At 49.3% G+C, this 16,903-nt stretch overlaps 1 protein-coding gene across 1 annotated transcript; it reads left to right on the forward strand.

Annotated features, from left to right (window-relative positions):
- The first annotated feature begins 746 nt into the window (after nt 1-746).
- Nucleotides 747-7,561, forward strand: TMEM275 (transmembrane protein 275). Its single transcript, XM_049809079.1, has 2 exons — nt 747-1,269; nt 3,233-7,561. The coding sequence occupies exon 2, from the start codon at nt 3,324-3,326 to the stop codon at nt 3,870-3,872; it is 549 nt and encodes a 182-aa protein (XP_049665036.1). The 5' UTR covers nt 747-1,269; nt 3,233-3,323; the 3' UTR covers nt 3,873-7,561.
- The last annotated feature ends 9,342 nt before the right edge of the window (nt 7,562-16,903 follow it).

Genomic DNA, 16,903 nt, shown 5'->3' on the forward strand with positions numbered 1-16,903 from the left:
AGATCCCCACTCCAGGCAGGGTTCCCTTTAGATTCTCCAGTGACTCCATTGCTTTCTGCTAGGAAAGGTCCATTATCCCGTATAGGTGCTCCAAGCAAAGAGGATGGGAAAGAAGTTTTGTCTTTGACATAGCATGGTCAGAACCTTTATGGTGCAGCTATAGAAAGGGTATGACAAGCCCCAGAATCGCTCGCACAGTTGAAATGAGATCTCAACCCTGGCTCTATTTTTGACCACTCCAGCCAGCTCTGTCCCATGGTTCTGAGTGTATCTCCATATACGCAATGCGAATGAGCCAGATTTGGCTCCCTACGCTTTTCCTTGACACCACCTCGGCAGGTTTGATGGCTTGCTCCCTCAGTCACTCCCAGGTGCTTTTATTCCCCACCTAAGAGCGTTCCCAGACACCCAGTCCAACGGGATGGGACTCCTGACAAGCTCCTCATCACTGCTTTAGCCACAGTGCTTTATTCGCAAACTTGCTTTCTTCCCTCTTCACTTGCCAGGAGGCAGGTAGCTGTCGTTGCCTGACCAGCCCCTTGGCACAACCTGGGAGCTGTCTGCCTGTCCTAGGCTGGCCCAAGGAGCAGCCGGCGCCTCTTCCAGCTAAGCTGCAGGGCGAGAGGTCTCTGTCCCTATGTGCCACATCCCTATTTCTGTACTGTACGTCTGGTCCCCTCTCCTTCTGGGAAGTGGCCATGAATTCCTGGGAAGCTGGTGGTGACTGTACCCACCCTGAGCTCAGCTGGGTCATTCTCTCACGTCATTTATCCTTCCAGAGCGGATCTGTGGTTCTCTTTTACCTGCTGGGGTGAGCTGTGCTTGGATGGGCTGCCCTGATTTATCATTGCCAATGGTGCTTGAACAAGCCCTCTTGTCCCCCTCCTCCCCTGTTACAGCCTGGGGAGGTACAGTGAGGATTTTGCCCAAGCTTAACCCCCTACACTCATGAAGCTGTCACGATGAACAAAAATTGCCAGGCAGAGAAAATGAGCTACCAGGGACCACGCTGGGTGACATCGCGGCAGCCTTGAAAGCAGCCAGAAACAGCATGTTCTCTTCCGAGTGACTACAGGTGGCCACTGACAGATGTGATGGGCAACAGGTTGAATCTCCTCGCGAAAATCTCAGCGGGAGCGTGACCTCTGGTCTCTCTGCCTTGCCTAGGAGCAGAGGCAGCCAGCTTGTTTGTGCATCCTGCTGGAGCCCGGCAGCTGTGATAGCCGCCCAGCTCTCCCAGGAGGGAGAATTCTTGCAGGGTGGAAGCAGGTAAGTGCCAAGGGGTCAGGAGGGAGAAACCTGGTGGAGTGAATCTGTGATACGGTTTAACCACAAGGAGCAACACAGTTCCCTGTCAAGCAGTTTTCAGTAGGAGGATATAGGGCAAACCAAGGGGAAGAGCCACGCTGAGGGGTCTGCAGCCTCTGTGTGCCAAAGATTCAGACTGGCATCCCTAAGAGCTGGTCTGAGAACAGTCTGTGTGTATGTGTGTCTTTAACCAGAAGCTATCTTGCTGCTGGTCCAAGGCTGGTGAAGGAGGCAGAATCAGGGCTTCAGCTCACATCAGTGTGCCAGGGTTCCCAGACAGAACAAAAGGGCAATGCGTGTATGTTAGCCTGGCTAATGGAGAAAATGCCCTTTCTCTCCTGCACACTCCCAGGTCTCCTGAAAAATCTTTGCTTGCAGAGAGACTCCTCCCCAGTCAGGCATCCTCAGATGAGGAAGGATTTAATCCTGTCTTTAAGGATCCTAAATCACTCATCTGAGACACAGCGCCAGCTGATGTCTCACTGAATGGGAACTTCACTGAAAGTTCACTGCTGCATCTCATTCAGGTCTAAACAAAAGCCCAAGCCAAGGAAACGAGATATGACACTGGATAGAGCAGCAGAGAGCTTTGCCTCAGCTGGAGGTGCGGGAAAATTTTATAACCTAGGAAACATGTTGAAAATGCCCGGCTGGTCCCACTGGCATATTTCAGGGTGATGGTTTGTTTTTTTTTAATTTAGTGGCTGCGGAGTGTTAATAGCACAACAGTGATTCTTGGCTCTTGCAGTAGAAACCTGTGTGGTATCAGTTTTACCCTGGCAACCCTTTTGAAAGTGATTTGACAGCAGAGGAGGACAGAAGCTAGGGAGCCAGGCAGGGGAGTAGGAGAGAGCAGACCGCTACTGTTTGCAGTCAGGCTGGGAAGAGAAATGCTCTCCTGCCTGTAAAATCATAGGCATCACCGGCAAACTGCTGGCAATTTGGCTTCTGGCAATTTGGCTTCCCAGCAAAGTACAGTGAACACAAAGCCAACTCTCATCACATCCACTAATCTCCTCCATGGAGAAGCTGCTGTTGTCAGTCAGAGCTATGTGTTCCTGCCTTGGGTCCTAGGCAGATCCCCACACAGGGTCTCTTCCAGCTTCATCATCTCAGTTTCCATAAGCCTCCATCCAGGAGCCTATGTCACTTGAGCACAAACCTTGTACAAGTTTGGGTTTAGCTTTGCTGAGGGAAACAAGCTTCCCTGCCCCCTTCTACGGGATCTCCTGTGATCACATCGAACGTGGTGTGATGCGTGGTAGAAAGCATGGTCCAGCAGGCAAAACGCCCACGCTTGCTCCATTTTATCACAGACTTCTATGACTGACAGCAAGTCATTCAGTATCTGTGAATGGAATTTATCGCACTGAGCATCTGACTGTTAACTGCTCAAGCCATCGCCAAGGTTCCCTCTGCAGTCAGCTCAGCCCTCCATTGTGCACATCTTTTGGGGATGTTCTGGATCATCTTCGGGGACCTTTTATTCTCCACTGGCTAGAAAGGCAACCTGGATGACTAGTTTCGATTGCTGGACAACTGAGATGTGGAGCAAAGGGGCCCACTTTCTGTTACAGTTTGGGACCTTTACCCATCCAAGAATATATTGCACTCACATTGCAGTGAGGGATGTTCAGAGCAGTGCTGGGGTCTGTTGTCATTTTGGGCAGGTGTTGTGTAGGTGATGATAAGCACTGTGAGGCCAGCTACTGCCCAAATGGGCAGCAGGGTGTATTGCCTGTCCTGAATAAACTATATTTTAAGAGAAGGGTGGATGGAGTAGAGGGAGAAAGCAGGCTTGGATTTGTACTTAGTTGTCGGTACCAAACAAACCTGGAGAAGATGCTGCTCACCATGAATGGTGGTGGAAAGGTGCCTTTGGTTCATTGCTCTAACAGCTGCATGCTTTTCTGTTCCTCCCCAGGGATTTCAAGGCGGCAGGAGACCAGAGCTAGCCTCCTCAATACAGTGTACACCCTGTAAGGACTGAAGTGATCTCTGAGACTCATCTCAACATGTTCAGTGAAAAGAGCAGTGCCTCTTTGTCCCAGAAACCCATCCAGAAAAAGACACGACCTCAGGGCCTCCCCTCCCCTGCTCTCTGCTGCGCTTGTGGACTTTGCATCATGCTGGCAGGGATCAACATCACTTTAGTGGGAGCATTTGCCTTTGGGACCTTCCTCCCAGTGAACAACCCTCCCATCATCATTGGACCCATCTTGCTGGTGGTGGCCTTCACATTCTTCGGTGCCTGCTGCATCTGCAGCCGGAGGCCACCAGCTCACGGGGCCAGGAAATCCAAACCAGGTTCCAACATTGGGCTCATCAAACCTGGCAACACAGCCTTTGAAATTGAAACTAGTGAGCACACGGTGCAGGATACCACCGCGGTTCAGCTGAGCCCCACGAATTCACCCATCTCCTCCAAAAAGTCCACACCGGTTCACGAGAACGCGAAGACTTGCAAGCTCTTCACCATGGAAGGCAATGGGCCGGTGGCCAAGTACACGACAGGAGGAGAGGCGATACAGCTCAACTTGCCCAGGGACCTGGCCGCATCCTAAAGCCAGGCAGAGCTTTTGTTAGCAGCCAGCCAGGCACTGCAATGGGTGGGCTGGAAAATCCGTGATGTACCATCGGTCAGAGGTGTGGGGAAGGTGCTTGCGAAAAGCCAGCAGACAGACAGGTCTCTGTCACCTCTTTAAGGAAGGTGGATGCAACAGCAGAAAAATTCCGGATTTTTGCTGAAAGGAACATGCCCATTACATGGCTTTAAAAAGAGAATTGATAATGATATTGCTGTGAAAGGATGACTCTCAGTTCTTGGGACTACACCGGCTTTTGGGGGGAGCAGATAGGAAGAAGGGAATTAATTAATTTGTCTAGCATAACGTGGAAATGTGATGGCTGGAAAGAGGGGCTACACGGGGCTGACAAATGACAGCTCTTTCTTGCCAGTAGTGAAGCAATTCTTGAACATAAAAGAAGCAGGAATGCAGTAAATTACAGCTTGCTGCCGCTCTGTCACAAGAAGATTTCAGCATTTTTAGTGCCAGGCTTTTTGGCAGTAGGGACAAAGCTATGTGTTTGCTATTGAAAAAGCAGTGTGAAACAATTCCCCCTCCCTTGAAATCCTTGCTCTGTCTTGCCTTCATTGGAGTGACTTTACCACCCCTTATAAGAGACAATGAATCACAAGGATCACAATTAACACTGGTATTTTCCTCTTGTTTTAATCAGGTTGGGCTTCAGCTGTGCTGCTTGGTGCAGTACATTTCTTGGAAGGTCAGCCAGGCTGAATCCTTGGGGACAAGCTCTTGGAGTAACCAGAGATTGGCAGGAGCCTGAAAATGAAATCTTTGGGCAACGATTATGTACTGAATGCTAGGCAGCTTCCTTTCCATCTTTTTGTGGAAGGCTGGCCTGGGATACACATCGGCTTGGGACAAGGCGCAGGTAACTGTATGGGCTTCAGTATACCTGTGCTGGAAGATGTTGACTGTCTCTCCTTCCCTGAAGTGGCTGCGAGATCCATTACACAGAGTGGGCAGTCAGGAGTGGATCTCCTTGCTGCAGGAAACCGGCTGCTCAATGTGCTCATGGGCTTGCAAAGCAATGGGATGAGTTGCCAGAATAGAATTTCTCAAGAGCTGTTCAATGCAAAGACACCGCCTCTGCCTCAGAAAGACTCTGATCTGATGGATTATTGCTGCCAAGGCTTTGTGTTCGTCCCTGTGCGATGCTGGCTGGGAAGACGGTGCTGTCCTAATGGGCCCTTGCTCTGACTCCTGTAGAGGCTGTTGACATGTTTTATGACATATGGGACCAGTGTGGGGAAGGACAGCTGTGCAACAGCTGTGGGGAGGCAGCAGCAGGAGAGTGGGTTTTGAGTAGGAACAGCTGCATAGGTCCTCTGTTTATGGAAATCCTATATTTGAAATGGGGCTCTTGGGACTTTGAGTGACTAGGAAGTCATACGGACACAAGAGTGACCATACCGGAGCATTCCAAGGGACCAGCTAGCCCAGCATCCCATTTCTGACAAGGCCAAGAACAAGATCTGGAGAAGAGTGTAAAGACAGGGAAAAACCAGGATGTTGCTTGCCCAAAATGTTCTCCCGGCCTCCAATGCACTATTGCTTAGGAGCTTCCTGAGCTGGAAGTGGTGCCTGCATTTAGTAGCCCTGAATGGATTTCTTCTTCATGAAATATTCCATTTGCGCCTTGAATGTCTGTCAACTTTCATCATTTGTGATCCTGCAGCAGGGAGTTGCACAGTTTAATGAGAGGCCATAAAGTTCTCTATCCTTGGCTTATTTTGATCCTGCACCTTACTAATTCCCTTCGATGCCCTGAGTTTCCCGGATCAGAAGGGCCAGCAAACAGTCCATGCCCCCCCCCCCCCCCCCTCAGGTTTTCTGGGGCCTTTGTCACGTTTCCTTCAGTCATCTCCTTCTTATGGTACTTCACATCTCTTGTAGCCAGAGGGAGGTAATGCTTCCCATTCAACCCAGCATCAGTGGTTCTCTAGGCTGAGGACAACACAGCCCTGAGGCATTAGCCAGCAGAAATGGGTATATGGAGAGGCAGGAGGACTGAAAGGGAAATGCTGGAGGAGAGGGAGAGGTTGTGACATGGCCAGGGCTCCCCTCGGCCACCAGCAGACCTCTGCATGGCCAGGCCCTGAGAGCCATGTGGCTGGTGTGCTGGGTTAAGTGATGGCACGTGGAGTACAGCCCCTGCAGAAGGTGTCCTCGTTGCTTTGGGGAGCTGCTGTGCAGCCGATGGCCCATTCGTGAGCTCAGGTAGGCTGAGGTTCAATTTCATTCCTTCATGAGAGGTAACCAAACACCCTGTCTTGATGTAGGTCCTCCTTGAGCGCTCCAAGTGTTTGCTGCCTTGAACAGCTCCTTCTTACACCAAGGAATTACGTCTGTGATTTTAGCAGGGTTGGTCTACTGGCTAGGAGAGGCAGAAGCAGGCTTGGGAGAAGGATGTTTGTGTGAGCCTGGGAAAATGTGGGTTCCAGTCTTTGATACAGCCTCCAGGTCCTGGACAAATCATTTATTTGTGCTACTGCTCAGCTCCCTGCCTGCGCGAGAGGGAAAATACCTGCTCCCAGCTCCACTTAAAGCTGCTTTAAAGATGAACACATTGCCAAGCATCAGGTTCGGTATTAGGACACCTGTGTCTGGAGATTGCTTGAAGGTGGATGAGTCTGTACGGTCTGATCTCTGCATGATTTCCTTTAGAGCTCGTTTTCGTGGGTGAGCACTGGCTGCCCTTCGGCACACAGGAACTGCTGTACTGAACAAATGGCTCCCATGATTTTTGCCTGCCGGTGATTGCTGTAGCAATTAAACAGAACAGCTTGCTGATAATAGGTTTGATTCCCAGCTTGCTGGCTCGCCAGCCTTTTGGAATAGCACACAACGGGCTGGAAGTCCTTTAGAGGCATTGCCCAGATGAATATGGTTACTGCAGCACTTTGAGTACTTGGGGTCAAAAAATGGTAAAATCAGGTAGTAACCATGCAACTCCTTTCTCTACTCGCCGAAGGCTTGAAAACCAAGTCTGCAGTGTGCGTGCTGGAATCCCTCCTTATTGCAGCTGCACCGTGAGATGTTACCAGTGATGGGTAATACAATGGCAGATCCCATACGAGTCGAAGGCAAAGGCCCCTTGGGCAGGAACAGGGCCAGAAGCAGGACTTTGAGGGCCGACTAGGAGTTTAGCGTGGTTCACACTTGCCTTGTGGCATCACAGCCAGTACCATACAGGGAACCCTGACACAGCCCCGCGACCTAACGCATCCTCTGCCGCACGTGCAGGTTGCCATAAAGCCGGTGTTGCTCTGGGAGTCGATGCCCTTGGGACCCAAGAGACGGCAACCAACAGAGATGGCACCTGGGCAAGCAGAGGTGTAGGACCAGTGAGATGCTGATCCCCCGGCGTGGAGGGTCTGTACGCCAAGCCGTGACCCCAACCGCCTGCCTGCACAGCAAGGTGGGCATGGGAACATCTGCTGCCTTCCGAAGCGTGAATGCCCTGCTTTTGCCTTTTTCTGTCTTTCAGGATTTCCATGTCTGCCTGTCTGTCTGCCTCCGTGATCGGCTGTTACTGATGTTGTTGTGAATCTTGTGCCTCCTTGTGTAGCAGGAGACAGGGAGGGTTTCTTGTTCTCCCAGTCAGCATTTCTGATGTGAGTCTTTTTTAAAATTACTATTTATGTGTGTGCAATGTGGAATTTGGAAAAGACAGACCCATTAAAATAATTGCACTCAGTAAGCATTTGGCCCGCCTGCTCTTTCACTCTACCAACCACCTTCTCCCTTACCCTGGGACTGCGTGTGCCCCAAGGCTGTCTGTATTCATTTTACCTCGTGCTCCCCACTCTCGCACTTTATTTTCTAGCCAGCGCAAACTAGCTGCAAGGAAAACGCATCCCTAAGAGTTCATGTTGCCTCTTGAATGCCATTGCTCCTTGAAGCCCTGGTTGCCCAGACACTGCTGCCACCACGGACTCCCACTATCATTGCTTTGGCTAACACAAGAATAGCCCAATTTAGCCTTTTTTTTTTTCTGCATGTGTATGTTAACCCCCAGACGTGTACCTGAAAGGCCAGATGTGAATTGTGGGCCTCCAGTTTATTAGGGCCACGGGAGGAGCAGGTTTGTGGGCTGGAGTGGGTGAGGACTGTGGGCTGTTCTGAATTCAACCTCTCTGGTGACAGAGGACTGGACTGGATTATTTTAGCTGATCCTCCCCAGTCCTGGGTATAGATGATGTTTAATTTATGGTGTGGGGAAGGGGTGGAAGCTGTATCTGCGTGTGTTTGTGTGTGTCTAGGATTGGTGCCATCACCTTTCCGTGCTCCTTCTGGGCTTAGCCCAACATGGTCTCTTGGAGATGAGTCAAGGAGGGATAGCACAGCAAGAATAAAGAGGATTTGAGAGCCTTGCAATTTTACCTCGTCAAAGGGCTTCTCTCCCATGTGCAGCCAAGTGATTTGAGACGAGAGGAAATCTTTCCATTCCAGGCAGGCTGGCTGGTTAAAGACCTGGGAAATGAGCTGGCTAAGAAGGCTCCACTGACAATGTGTGTAAAATGAAAACCTGCTGCCTTCAGAAAGGATTTTTTTTGGCCATTAGGAAGAACTCCCTGGAAGGGTTTTTCTTTTTTAAAAGTGGAACCAGAGAGAAAAGCACAGAGGAGGGTTTGCTGAGCATCCACTGCTGCCCTCCTGGACTTGCAGCCTGTAGCATTCCTGCCATGGCAGCTGCCCAGCACTAACCTGGACCGTGAGCTTCCCTCTCCATCTGGAAGAATAAACCAGAAACATTACATGAAATGTGATTAGCTTTTTCTAATTCCCAGCCCAAATTTATTTGTGGCTAGTTTATTTCCTTTTATCCTTGTACCAACAATGGCTTTTCACCAAGATACCTTTTTGCTGCCTGGAAATCTGCATCCCTGAAACGTTTTAGATTTGTTGCAGATTTCCTAGAGCTTCCCTTTCATTAGGCTGAGCCGGCTGATGCCTTCCATCCTTTTCTCCTGTGAAATGCTCACCCTTCCCCCGGAGCCCTCACCTCCCTCTCTGGCCTATCACTCTGATTTTGGCTCAGTAGCTCCATGAATGCTCATGAACTGCCATTCTTTTGCAGGACTCACAAGTCCCCAGCAAAGGTACAAACCTTCCAGGTCTCTTGTGTGCAAGAAATGGGGCATTTTTCCCTGGATAAGTCCTGGAAGAGGAAAAAAAAAAAATCCATGAAAGAGCAAAAATATCCATGAAAATGTGAAATTTCCATTTGCAAAGTCCCTCTGTTGAAAAAAAAAAGAGCTTTTATGTCATTAGCCTCCAGTGAGCCCATAGCAAATGTGCTCAACTTAGAGGCTGAAAGGCTGGTTTTCTCCAACTGTCAGATGCTGTCAGCTCAGCTGAGCTTTCAGCAGCCATGGGAGAGACCCTCAGACACCGCTGGCTGCCCCACTACAACATGCTCTGGGAGAGGCTTGTATATTTGTTTTCTGAAACTCCTGGCTATCAGACTGATGACCCCAAAGAGCTCTTTTTTGGGGGTGGCCTCAGAGCAACACCCTGCCCATGTCCCCAGGGTGATGTGAAGCCACAGCAGATGCTCATCCTCTGCAGCAGCACCCCTCTCTAGATGGACCAAGGGTATGGAGCATCTCCCCTGGCGTTGTCTTACACTGTTAGCTCTCTCACACTTCCTAAGGAAGCTGGGAGCTTGACTTTTTTTCATTTTAATATCAATTTAAAACTCTTGGAGACTGGCTCCATGCAGTGGTGGCCAGTTTGGGGGCTTCTGCTGTCCCAGCTGCCCCCACCGCTGACCAAAGGAGCTCCAGCGAGGAGGGGACCACTGTTCATCCAGGCTCACAGTGAACCATCAGGCTGCAGAAGACAGCTGGACCGTCGGGGTTGGTCAGTGAGGATTGCTCCATACAGGCTCGTTTCCATGGCTTCGTTCAGTCTAATTTACAAAGTCTGTGGAGAGGAGTTTTTGCCGTTCCCATCAGCAGATCTCCTGCTACTAGTAATCACTCTATCTCTCCCTGTGGGACCTGCACACGCTGACATGGCTTTGAATTCTCAGAGCACAGAGGGTGTCTGGCCTGGGAGGACAGATTATGTATTTCAAGGCATCCTTGCATAGAAAGAGTCCCCAGGAGTTTTTCCAGGGAGCACATATTAATTGGGAAATTCTGATTTCTTGAAATTGGCCTGTCCTGAGAAGACACTGGTTCTCATGATGCTTTTGCCAGGAAAAAAACTTCCCAGGTTCCAGTTGAAATTTCCAATCCAGACACTTGAGAATTGCTCTATTATTCAATTCTCCAGGCAACCCTAAAATGAGATCTTGCTGGGCTCTGTCTCCACATGAGGACCAAACTTCAAAGGCATCTTTGGGGCTACAGTCCCTCACCAGACGCCTTGCTTTCAATCAAGTCCAAAAAGCCAGATCTCTCTGCAGTGGTGGTTTTAATCAGCTGTGTCTCCAGAGATCTGCGTACCCTCCCAAAACCATCGCAGGAGGTCTCTTCTGCTAAAATCTTTGCTGGAGTTTCCGGCATTAATCCACTGTGGCAGTGAACACAGCTTCATATGTAGCGCTCTGGCCTAGTGCCAGATGGATATTTGATGAAGTTTGCTATAAAGTCAGACAGAAAAATTATTTCTTTTGCTGGCACATAGGCAGAAATGATGCTTCTTTCAGAGACAAACCCTCCTCTATAGTTACCCTGGTATGAGAAATCAGTATGATCTATGGTTCATCTTTTTACCTCCAGCTGAGCCAGGCAAACATGATGCTGTCATTAGGAGCTGATCCTCCCTCTCTCATTGCAAGGTGCTGGTGCTTTATCCTGTTTGCTGTCTCTGGGGCTCCACATTCTCCATTCGGAGGCAGATTTTACATATGGGAAGGACATGCTGCTGGCAAACTCAAGGAGTCTGGCTTCTGCAGCCTCCTTAGGGGTGGACACATCACTGCTGCCTGCACCCCGTGGCTGTTGTGCAAATAAGCAGCCAGCTTTGGTTCCCGGGCTGGGAACCTTTCACGGGGCCACCGAGTTCACTGGAGAAAAATAACCTTTGGTTGGCAAATACAGCTGCACCTGGGAGCAGCAGAGCTGTTTGCTCCAGGGAGGTAAAGCCAGGCAGCAGAGCATGGAAAGCTTCCCGAGGCTGCCCTCCCAACTTCATGCTGCGTGATGGTCTCTAAATGGCTTTTCTTTCTTATCCTTCACCTGAAAATGCCAACCAGCCCCATAGCCAAGGCAAATTTTTGCTGCATCCTTGCTGGATAAACCCTTTTCCATGGCCCTAAATCCTTGGAAATCCCTCTGAATGCTGTCTTGCACCATGGTGGTGACCAGCAGTCCCATCCATGCCTCTGGTACTTGGCTCTGTAGGTGTGAGTAAGGCAGTCCCTGATCTGGGTAAAGAGAAAGAGAGCAGGTGAGAAAGGAAACTGAGGCAAAGAGCTGAAAAGGGCGCCTCAGCTCAGATCAAAGCATTAATCTTGCTTTTCCCAGGGAAAGACAGAAACAGCTCTCAGCATCTGTAACATCCTGGGGCAAGAACTTCCATGCGTTAACTCTGTGTTGTGTGGAGACCCACCTGCTCATGCGTGCTGGCTTTATTTGGAAAAGAGGGAGGAAAAACCATCTCTTTTCTCTATTAAACCTCAAAATGCACCTTTTGAGTGGGCCAGATTCAGACCATCAATAAATACCTGTAGATTCCCTTGTTCAGGGCAGTGATGTCCCAAGGAGAGAAATAGAGAGGGGTTTTCTCTGCAAGAAACTGAATGAATGATCCTGTTGGCTGTTGTTTTCCTGACATGATGCATTTCTCTGGCATAACTCTGAATTTCCCAGCAGTTCTGGGCTACATATATTTTCACAGAGCCTCATTAAAAACATAGCTTTAGTTCTGAAAATCACATTTGTTCTAAATAAGAGCTGTCTGCTGGGAGAATTAATTCCTCTGACTTAAGTCACCTCCCTGGAAGTGTTGCTGTTGTCTTCGATTTCATGGCTCAGATGATTACGCTTTTCCAACACCCAAGAATAACAAGATTAGGGAATATGTGGCAATGAAGGCAAATAGGACGAACTCGCTAAGAAAAAGGGAAGAGAAATTGAATTTTCCTGTTAAAAGAAAAGGAAATTGCTATTTCACAGAAACAGTTTTGCTTTTGGGAAGTAACAGCAGGGAAAACTCCCTGCTTGAACCAAAGTTATTAAACCTAACAAACAGGCTCGTTGACACATGCAAAAAGCTTCATGATCCTTAGATATGCTATTTAAAGCTGATTTGGGAAGTATTCATTCCAGTCCTGTGGATTATAAATCAGTGGGAAAATGAGAGTAAATTGGCAGGAATTGAGGTCAAATGCACAGCTGCTGTAACCGCAGAAGTACTGCAGCGGAGGTACAGCCATCTCCTGCTTCTCATTTCTGGCCAGACCTTTCCAGAGGGTTACGCGTCCTCGTGGGGAATAGATGGGGTGTCCTGGTGGCATCGGGGAAAACTTGCCATCTAGAAGATGAGTGGAGCCACTGGGAAAAATCAATTCAGGGGGACTGGTCCATGTTTGAAAATGATCTTGTTAGAGACAGGAGCATCCAGACATGGCAGTTACCATCCACCCATCAGCAAGGCACTGAGCGTCCCTCTGCCCCTGTGCACCTGGGAGGGAAATCCGGGAAAGTGGTTCAAACTAGCCCGTTTTCCCTGATGATTTAGGCAAGCTGAGAGCGAGCCCATGGGCTCCTCGCAAGACACGGCTGGTGGAGGGGCACTCCAGGAGGCAGGGGAGGCGGGGAGCTGCAGGACCACGCTGAAAACGAGGATGCCGAGAGTTTGCCGACTGGGCGTGAAGATATTCTGAAATGGGGATGACTTCTGCGTGAGCATGTGTGGCACAGGGATGTGTGCGTATATGTGTGCACCCCACACTGCTACTGTCAAAACTCAAAGGAGCACCGAGCTGACTTTCCTCTGTAATGCCACGGATGGGAAGAAAACAACGCCCTGAGAGGGACAACTGCTAAAAGGAAGGGCTCTTCTTCCACGACACCGGCAGCACTTTAGCAGGGCTAACGCTCACAATATCATTAAGCTTAATGTTTCTGTTATTTCTGCTGTCAATTCTCTTAATGGTGCTCCAGGAGCATGGAGTGGACTGAGTCATAAAACTAATTATTAACTAGGCTATGGCACTGAAAAGGCATTCGAAGTTCAATTCAGCGCCAGCCCTGGTCGATGTGGATGGTGCACATTTGTTAATGAGCAGGTACAAAGTGCGTTTGCCGAGGAGAGGAGAAAGCCCATTCGGTGTGAAATATTTTGCCTTATTATCTTCACAGGGAAATACATAGCAACAGGTGGAAGGAGTGAATAGCAGTAAGGGCGTACATCTTGCTCCCCACATTTTTAAAAGCACTTAAAACACAGGCATTCTGGGTTTTACTACATCAGTGCCTACACTGATGTAGGGACCCGGAGGTGTCAGGAGCTGTATGTGTGAGGAATGGCAAGAAGCTGTGGCTGCCACCAAGACCTGGGAGTCTGAGTAGAAATAAACAGTCAAAAGGGTGGGAGAAAGGAGTGAACATTCGCATTTTGGACGTAGGGAAGTGGATGGGCTGGGAGATGACGTTACTAAGGTCACACAAGGACTTGGTGGCAAAGAAGAAAACACTGCTTAAGTTCACTGCATCTTGTTGTTGTGACTTACCCACCAGACCTCCCTTTTACCTACATGTGCTTTCTGCTGGAGGCATGCGGTCACCCTTCCAGCCAGATTTTTAGCTGTGGTGACAAGGGTACATCAACCCACTCCCGGGCATCTGTCCTTCCTCTGCCCAAGGCTCGGTACCCACAGGAGGCTCAATCCAGGGCTAGAGCTGGTGGAGCAGCACTGAACTGGCAGCTCCTGAAAGTTCCTATCAAAGGCAAGAAAGCAAGTCCCAGCAAGGAGCAGACACCAGCTGTACCAATGCTATCGCTGCTGACAATGTTCTCAAGCAGGACAGATCGCTCTCTGCTACAAGGTTGTATTTACTCCTTAAGATTATTGCTTAGCTCCCGCTGGGTAACTCTGCTGAGCTGATAAATGTCCATCAAGCGAACAGCAGAGCAAAAGCTCACATCAACAGCAATAAAGTCCAGTCTGCCAGGGTGGGTTTGTGTAGGGTTTTTGTATTTTGTTGTTTTCCTGGTTATGTGGAAAGGAGAGAGATCAGAGATCAGGAGTGATAAAACACATTTCTGAAGGTAGGAAGATGATATCCACTGAGATGGGCAGCAGCCACCTGGAATAGCAATTACAGACCCTGCAGATGCGGCATGGGTCTGGGCAGGCAAGAGGATCCAAGGTAACTGGTTTGCATTTTACGAGCATGGATCTGTGATAATAAAAGTGAAGAGCTGGTGTGAGGAGTGACGGACTGCCTAGAGTGAAAAAAGCAGTGATCTATCTTCTTTTATGATCTGTGAAGCAAAACTGAGGGAAGGTTATGGTGACGGGATAGAAGCTCCTCTGTATTGAGCCATGAGCAATTGCCTGATGGACAGACTCCATCCCCATGACCAGAGGTGTGCGGTGACTAGCTCGTATGTCCCATGGGAGCAGAACTGTGGCAGACGGCACAAGGCTAGGGCTGGACAGCCTTTCCCAGGACCTCAGTGAGGCTGTGCATCCCACCATGGGGCTCTTGCGCATCCCCTGGCACCCAGGGAGGACCTGAGACCCCCCTTGTTCCTCCCAACCCAGGACTGATGTCTGTCTGCGGCTGTACTGCAGCAAGTCAGCTCATCAAACCCATATTAAACTTAGGCTGCATGAAAGACCAAATTGTTTTCCCCAGGATTAGTCAGTTTAGTTGGCTCAGAAAGGGGTCTGTCAAATAGCCTAAGCAGAGCAAGGGAGGAGGTGGGCAGGAGCAGAGGGCTGGAGGAGCAGAGGGATGGGAAGAAATGGGCAGCAATGGGGAGAATGTAAAAAATAAAAGAGCGTTTTTCTCCCCCAAAAAATCAACACTGACTTGGTGAGAAAGATCTCAGAAGAAAATAAAAAAGTTAAGTTGCAAAGAGTATTCAGGGGAAAAAAATGTTGTAGTCGTTGCTGAGAGGAAGAGACCCCAACAACACTGTCTAACCTGGGATGCACTTGTATACGCGCAGTATGATGAGGAGAGTAAAGAAACAGCCTTTGATTTTTCATTTGAGGTGTCATCTGCACCGATATTGCCACACAGGTGGGTGTGGGGTGATCTCAGCTCACCTTCATGAATCTCTGATGCCTGGTGCTGTGGTGGGGCAAGGAAGCCTTGGGCGAAGGGAATTCCCGAGAAGGAAGGACTGAAGGGCTGAGCAGGCTTTTGTTTTACATGAGTGAGCCATAAAAATACCTCAAGCTCCTTTGGCTCTCACATTCATTTGTGGCTGGCCATATAACTGTGATGGTTTTGGGGAAACCAGTATGGAAGAACCGGGATCTGGGCCTCATGGTGTAAGCATACCAGAATATGCATTGTTTATTCTAGCTCATTTTTGTGAGGTTTGAGGCACGTAGCCTTACTCCTGCTTTCCCCATTTCCCAGCTACCCTAGCCAGCTGTGGAGAGGTAACAGATTTTGTTCAATACTTGGAAAATGCCCCAAGGTCTCTATGCTGGCCTAGAAAATGATGCTGTTTAACTCTGTGGTGCCTGAGACTGGCTTGCAAGGTCAGGAAAGGACATCGGGGGGATGGTTTTCACTGCTTGACCAAGAAAATGAGAAGGCCCCATGCTGCACATCTGCTGGGCAGGATCCGGCTCTGCCAGGCTTGCTGGCAGCCTGGGGTCACGGTGTGCTCCCGGCTGCTGAGCTCCGGTTGGCAGCTCTCGGTTGTGTGCAATCTCCTACCATTAAACAAAGCCATGCAAAACCCTCTAATAGCCTTCAATCATTTTCCGGTTAATTCCCCTGGTTCCAGAGCCTTGTTTAAAGCTTATAGGCTAAAATCTATTTCCACGAAGACCTTTTTCTGGTCTGCAAGGTGGAAGTCAGGAGGTAGCAGTAAGAAAAAGAGCAGTCTTGAGAGTGTACTGCCCACTTTGAGTGCCTTACAAAGTGGGGTGGGTAAATGACTATTAATGTCTGTAGAGCTCTGCCTCTTTGCGGGATGCAGCTATAATTTACTGTCCGTTCAGCTCTGAGCTTCAACTTGTCTCTTTATTTGTAAGGATAGGCTAACCTGAACCTGATTCTGTCCCTGCCACGCCTGCCCTCTGCCTGATTTCTTAATGCTTTGAGGCTTCCCTACCTGTGGCACCATGGGGATGATCCGCTGCTTCCCTTGGTCCTCCCTCCAGCCTGGCTGATGGTGGCCCAGAAGCCACACGTAAGCTAATCTTCAGCATGTGAGCTACCTCTTAGCTTCTGGACCAGAGTCTGCCCAGGTTGAGGTGGATCTGGCATGTGACACTGTGTGGGTATGAGGTCAAATGGCTTAAGTTCTCCAGGTTTTTGATGCTCTGATATGCACTGGTCTGCCAGAGCTCAATTTTCTGAAGACCTGGTAACTTTATGCCTAGGTGCAGTCCTAACAGCCAGCAGGGAGGTGACAGTGGTGTGCCTGAGTCACCTTTCCAAGGTGAGTTGCAATCTTTGATGGGTTAACGGCAGCTCTGAGGGCTTGGCATCCAGGAATAATTGAGGATTACACCTAACTATGGACCAAAACGACCATACCTGGCTGTTTCCCTGGGGGAAGCAAAATTGTGCTTGCAAATTCTGGAACTCTTCCACTGACATAAAATCCAGTAGAGATGGGATCAGTTTCAGCTACCTGTTTTCCAGCCGAAGTTGACGAGCTCTTGGTGGTAGCGGCATAATATCGCTGATAGCACAAGCACTATCACTAATAACTAGACCTCTTTTGGTTACAGACCTTCTAATTTCAAGGAGGACATGTGTTTGAGAAGTCAGACCAGTATGGGAATGCTGCCCTGCCTGTCTCCCAGACTGCTTTAAGGCTAGGTCACCTGGTCATCACCTACTGGGAAAAAA

This window comes from Accipiter gentilis, chromosome 8, assembly GCF_929443795.1.
Source record: "Accipiter gentilis chromosome 8, bAccGen1.1, whole genome shotgun sequence".
Classification (NCBI taxonomy): Eukaryota; Metazoa; Chordata; class Aves; order Accipitriformes; family Accipitridae; genus Astur; species Astur gentilis.

Bases quoted from the DNA above. Each gene is read 5' to 3' on its own strand.
- TMEM275 (XM_049809079.1), top strand. From the start codon at position 3,324: ATGTTCAGTGAAAAGAGCAGTGCCTCTTTGTCCCAGAAACCCATCCAG.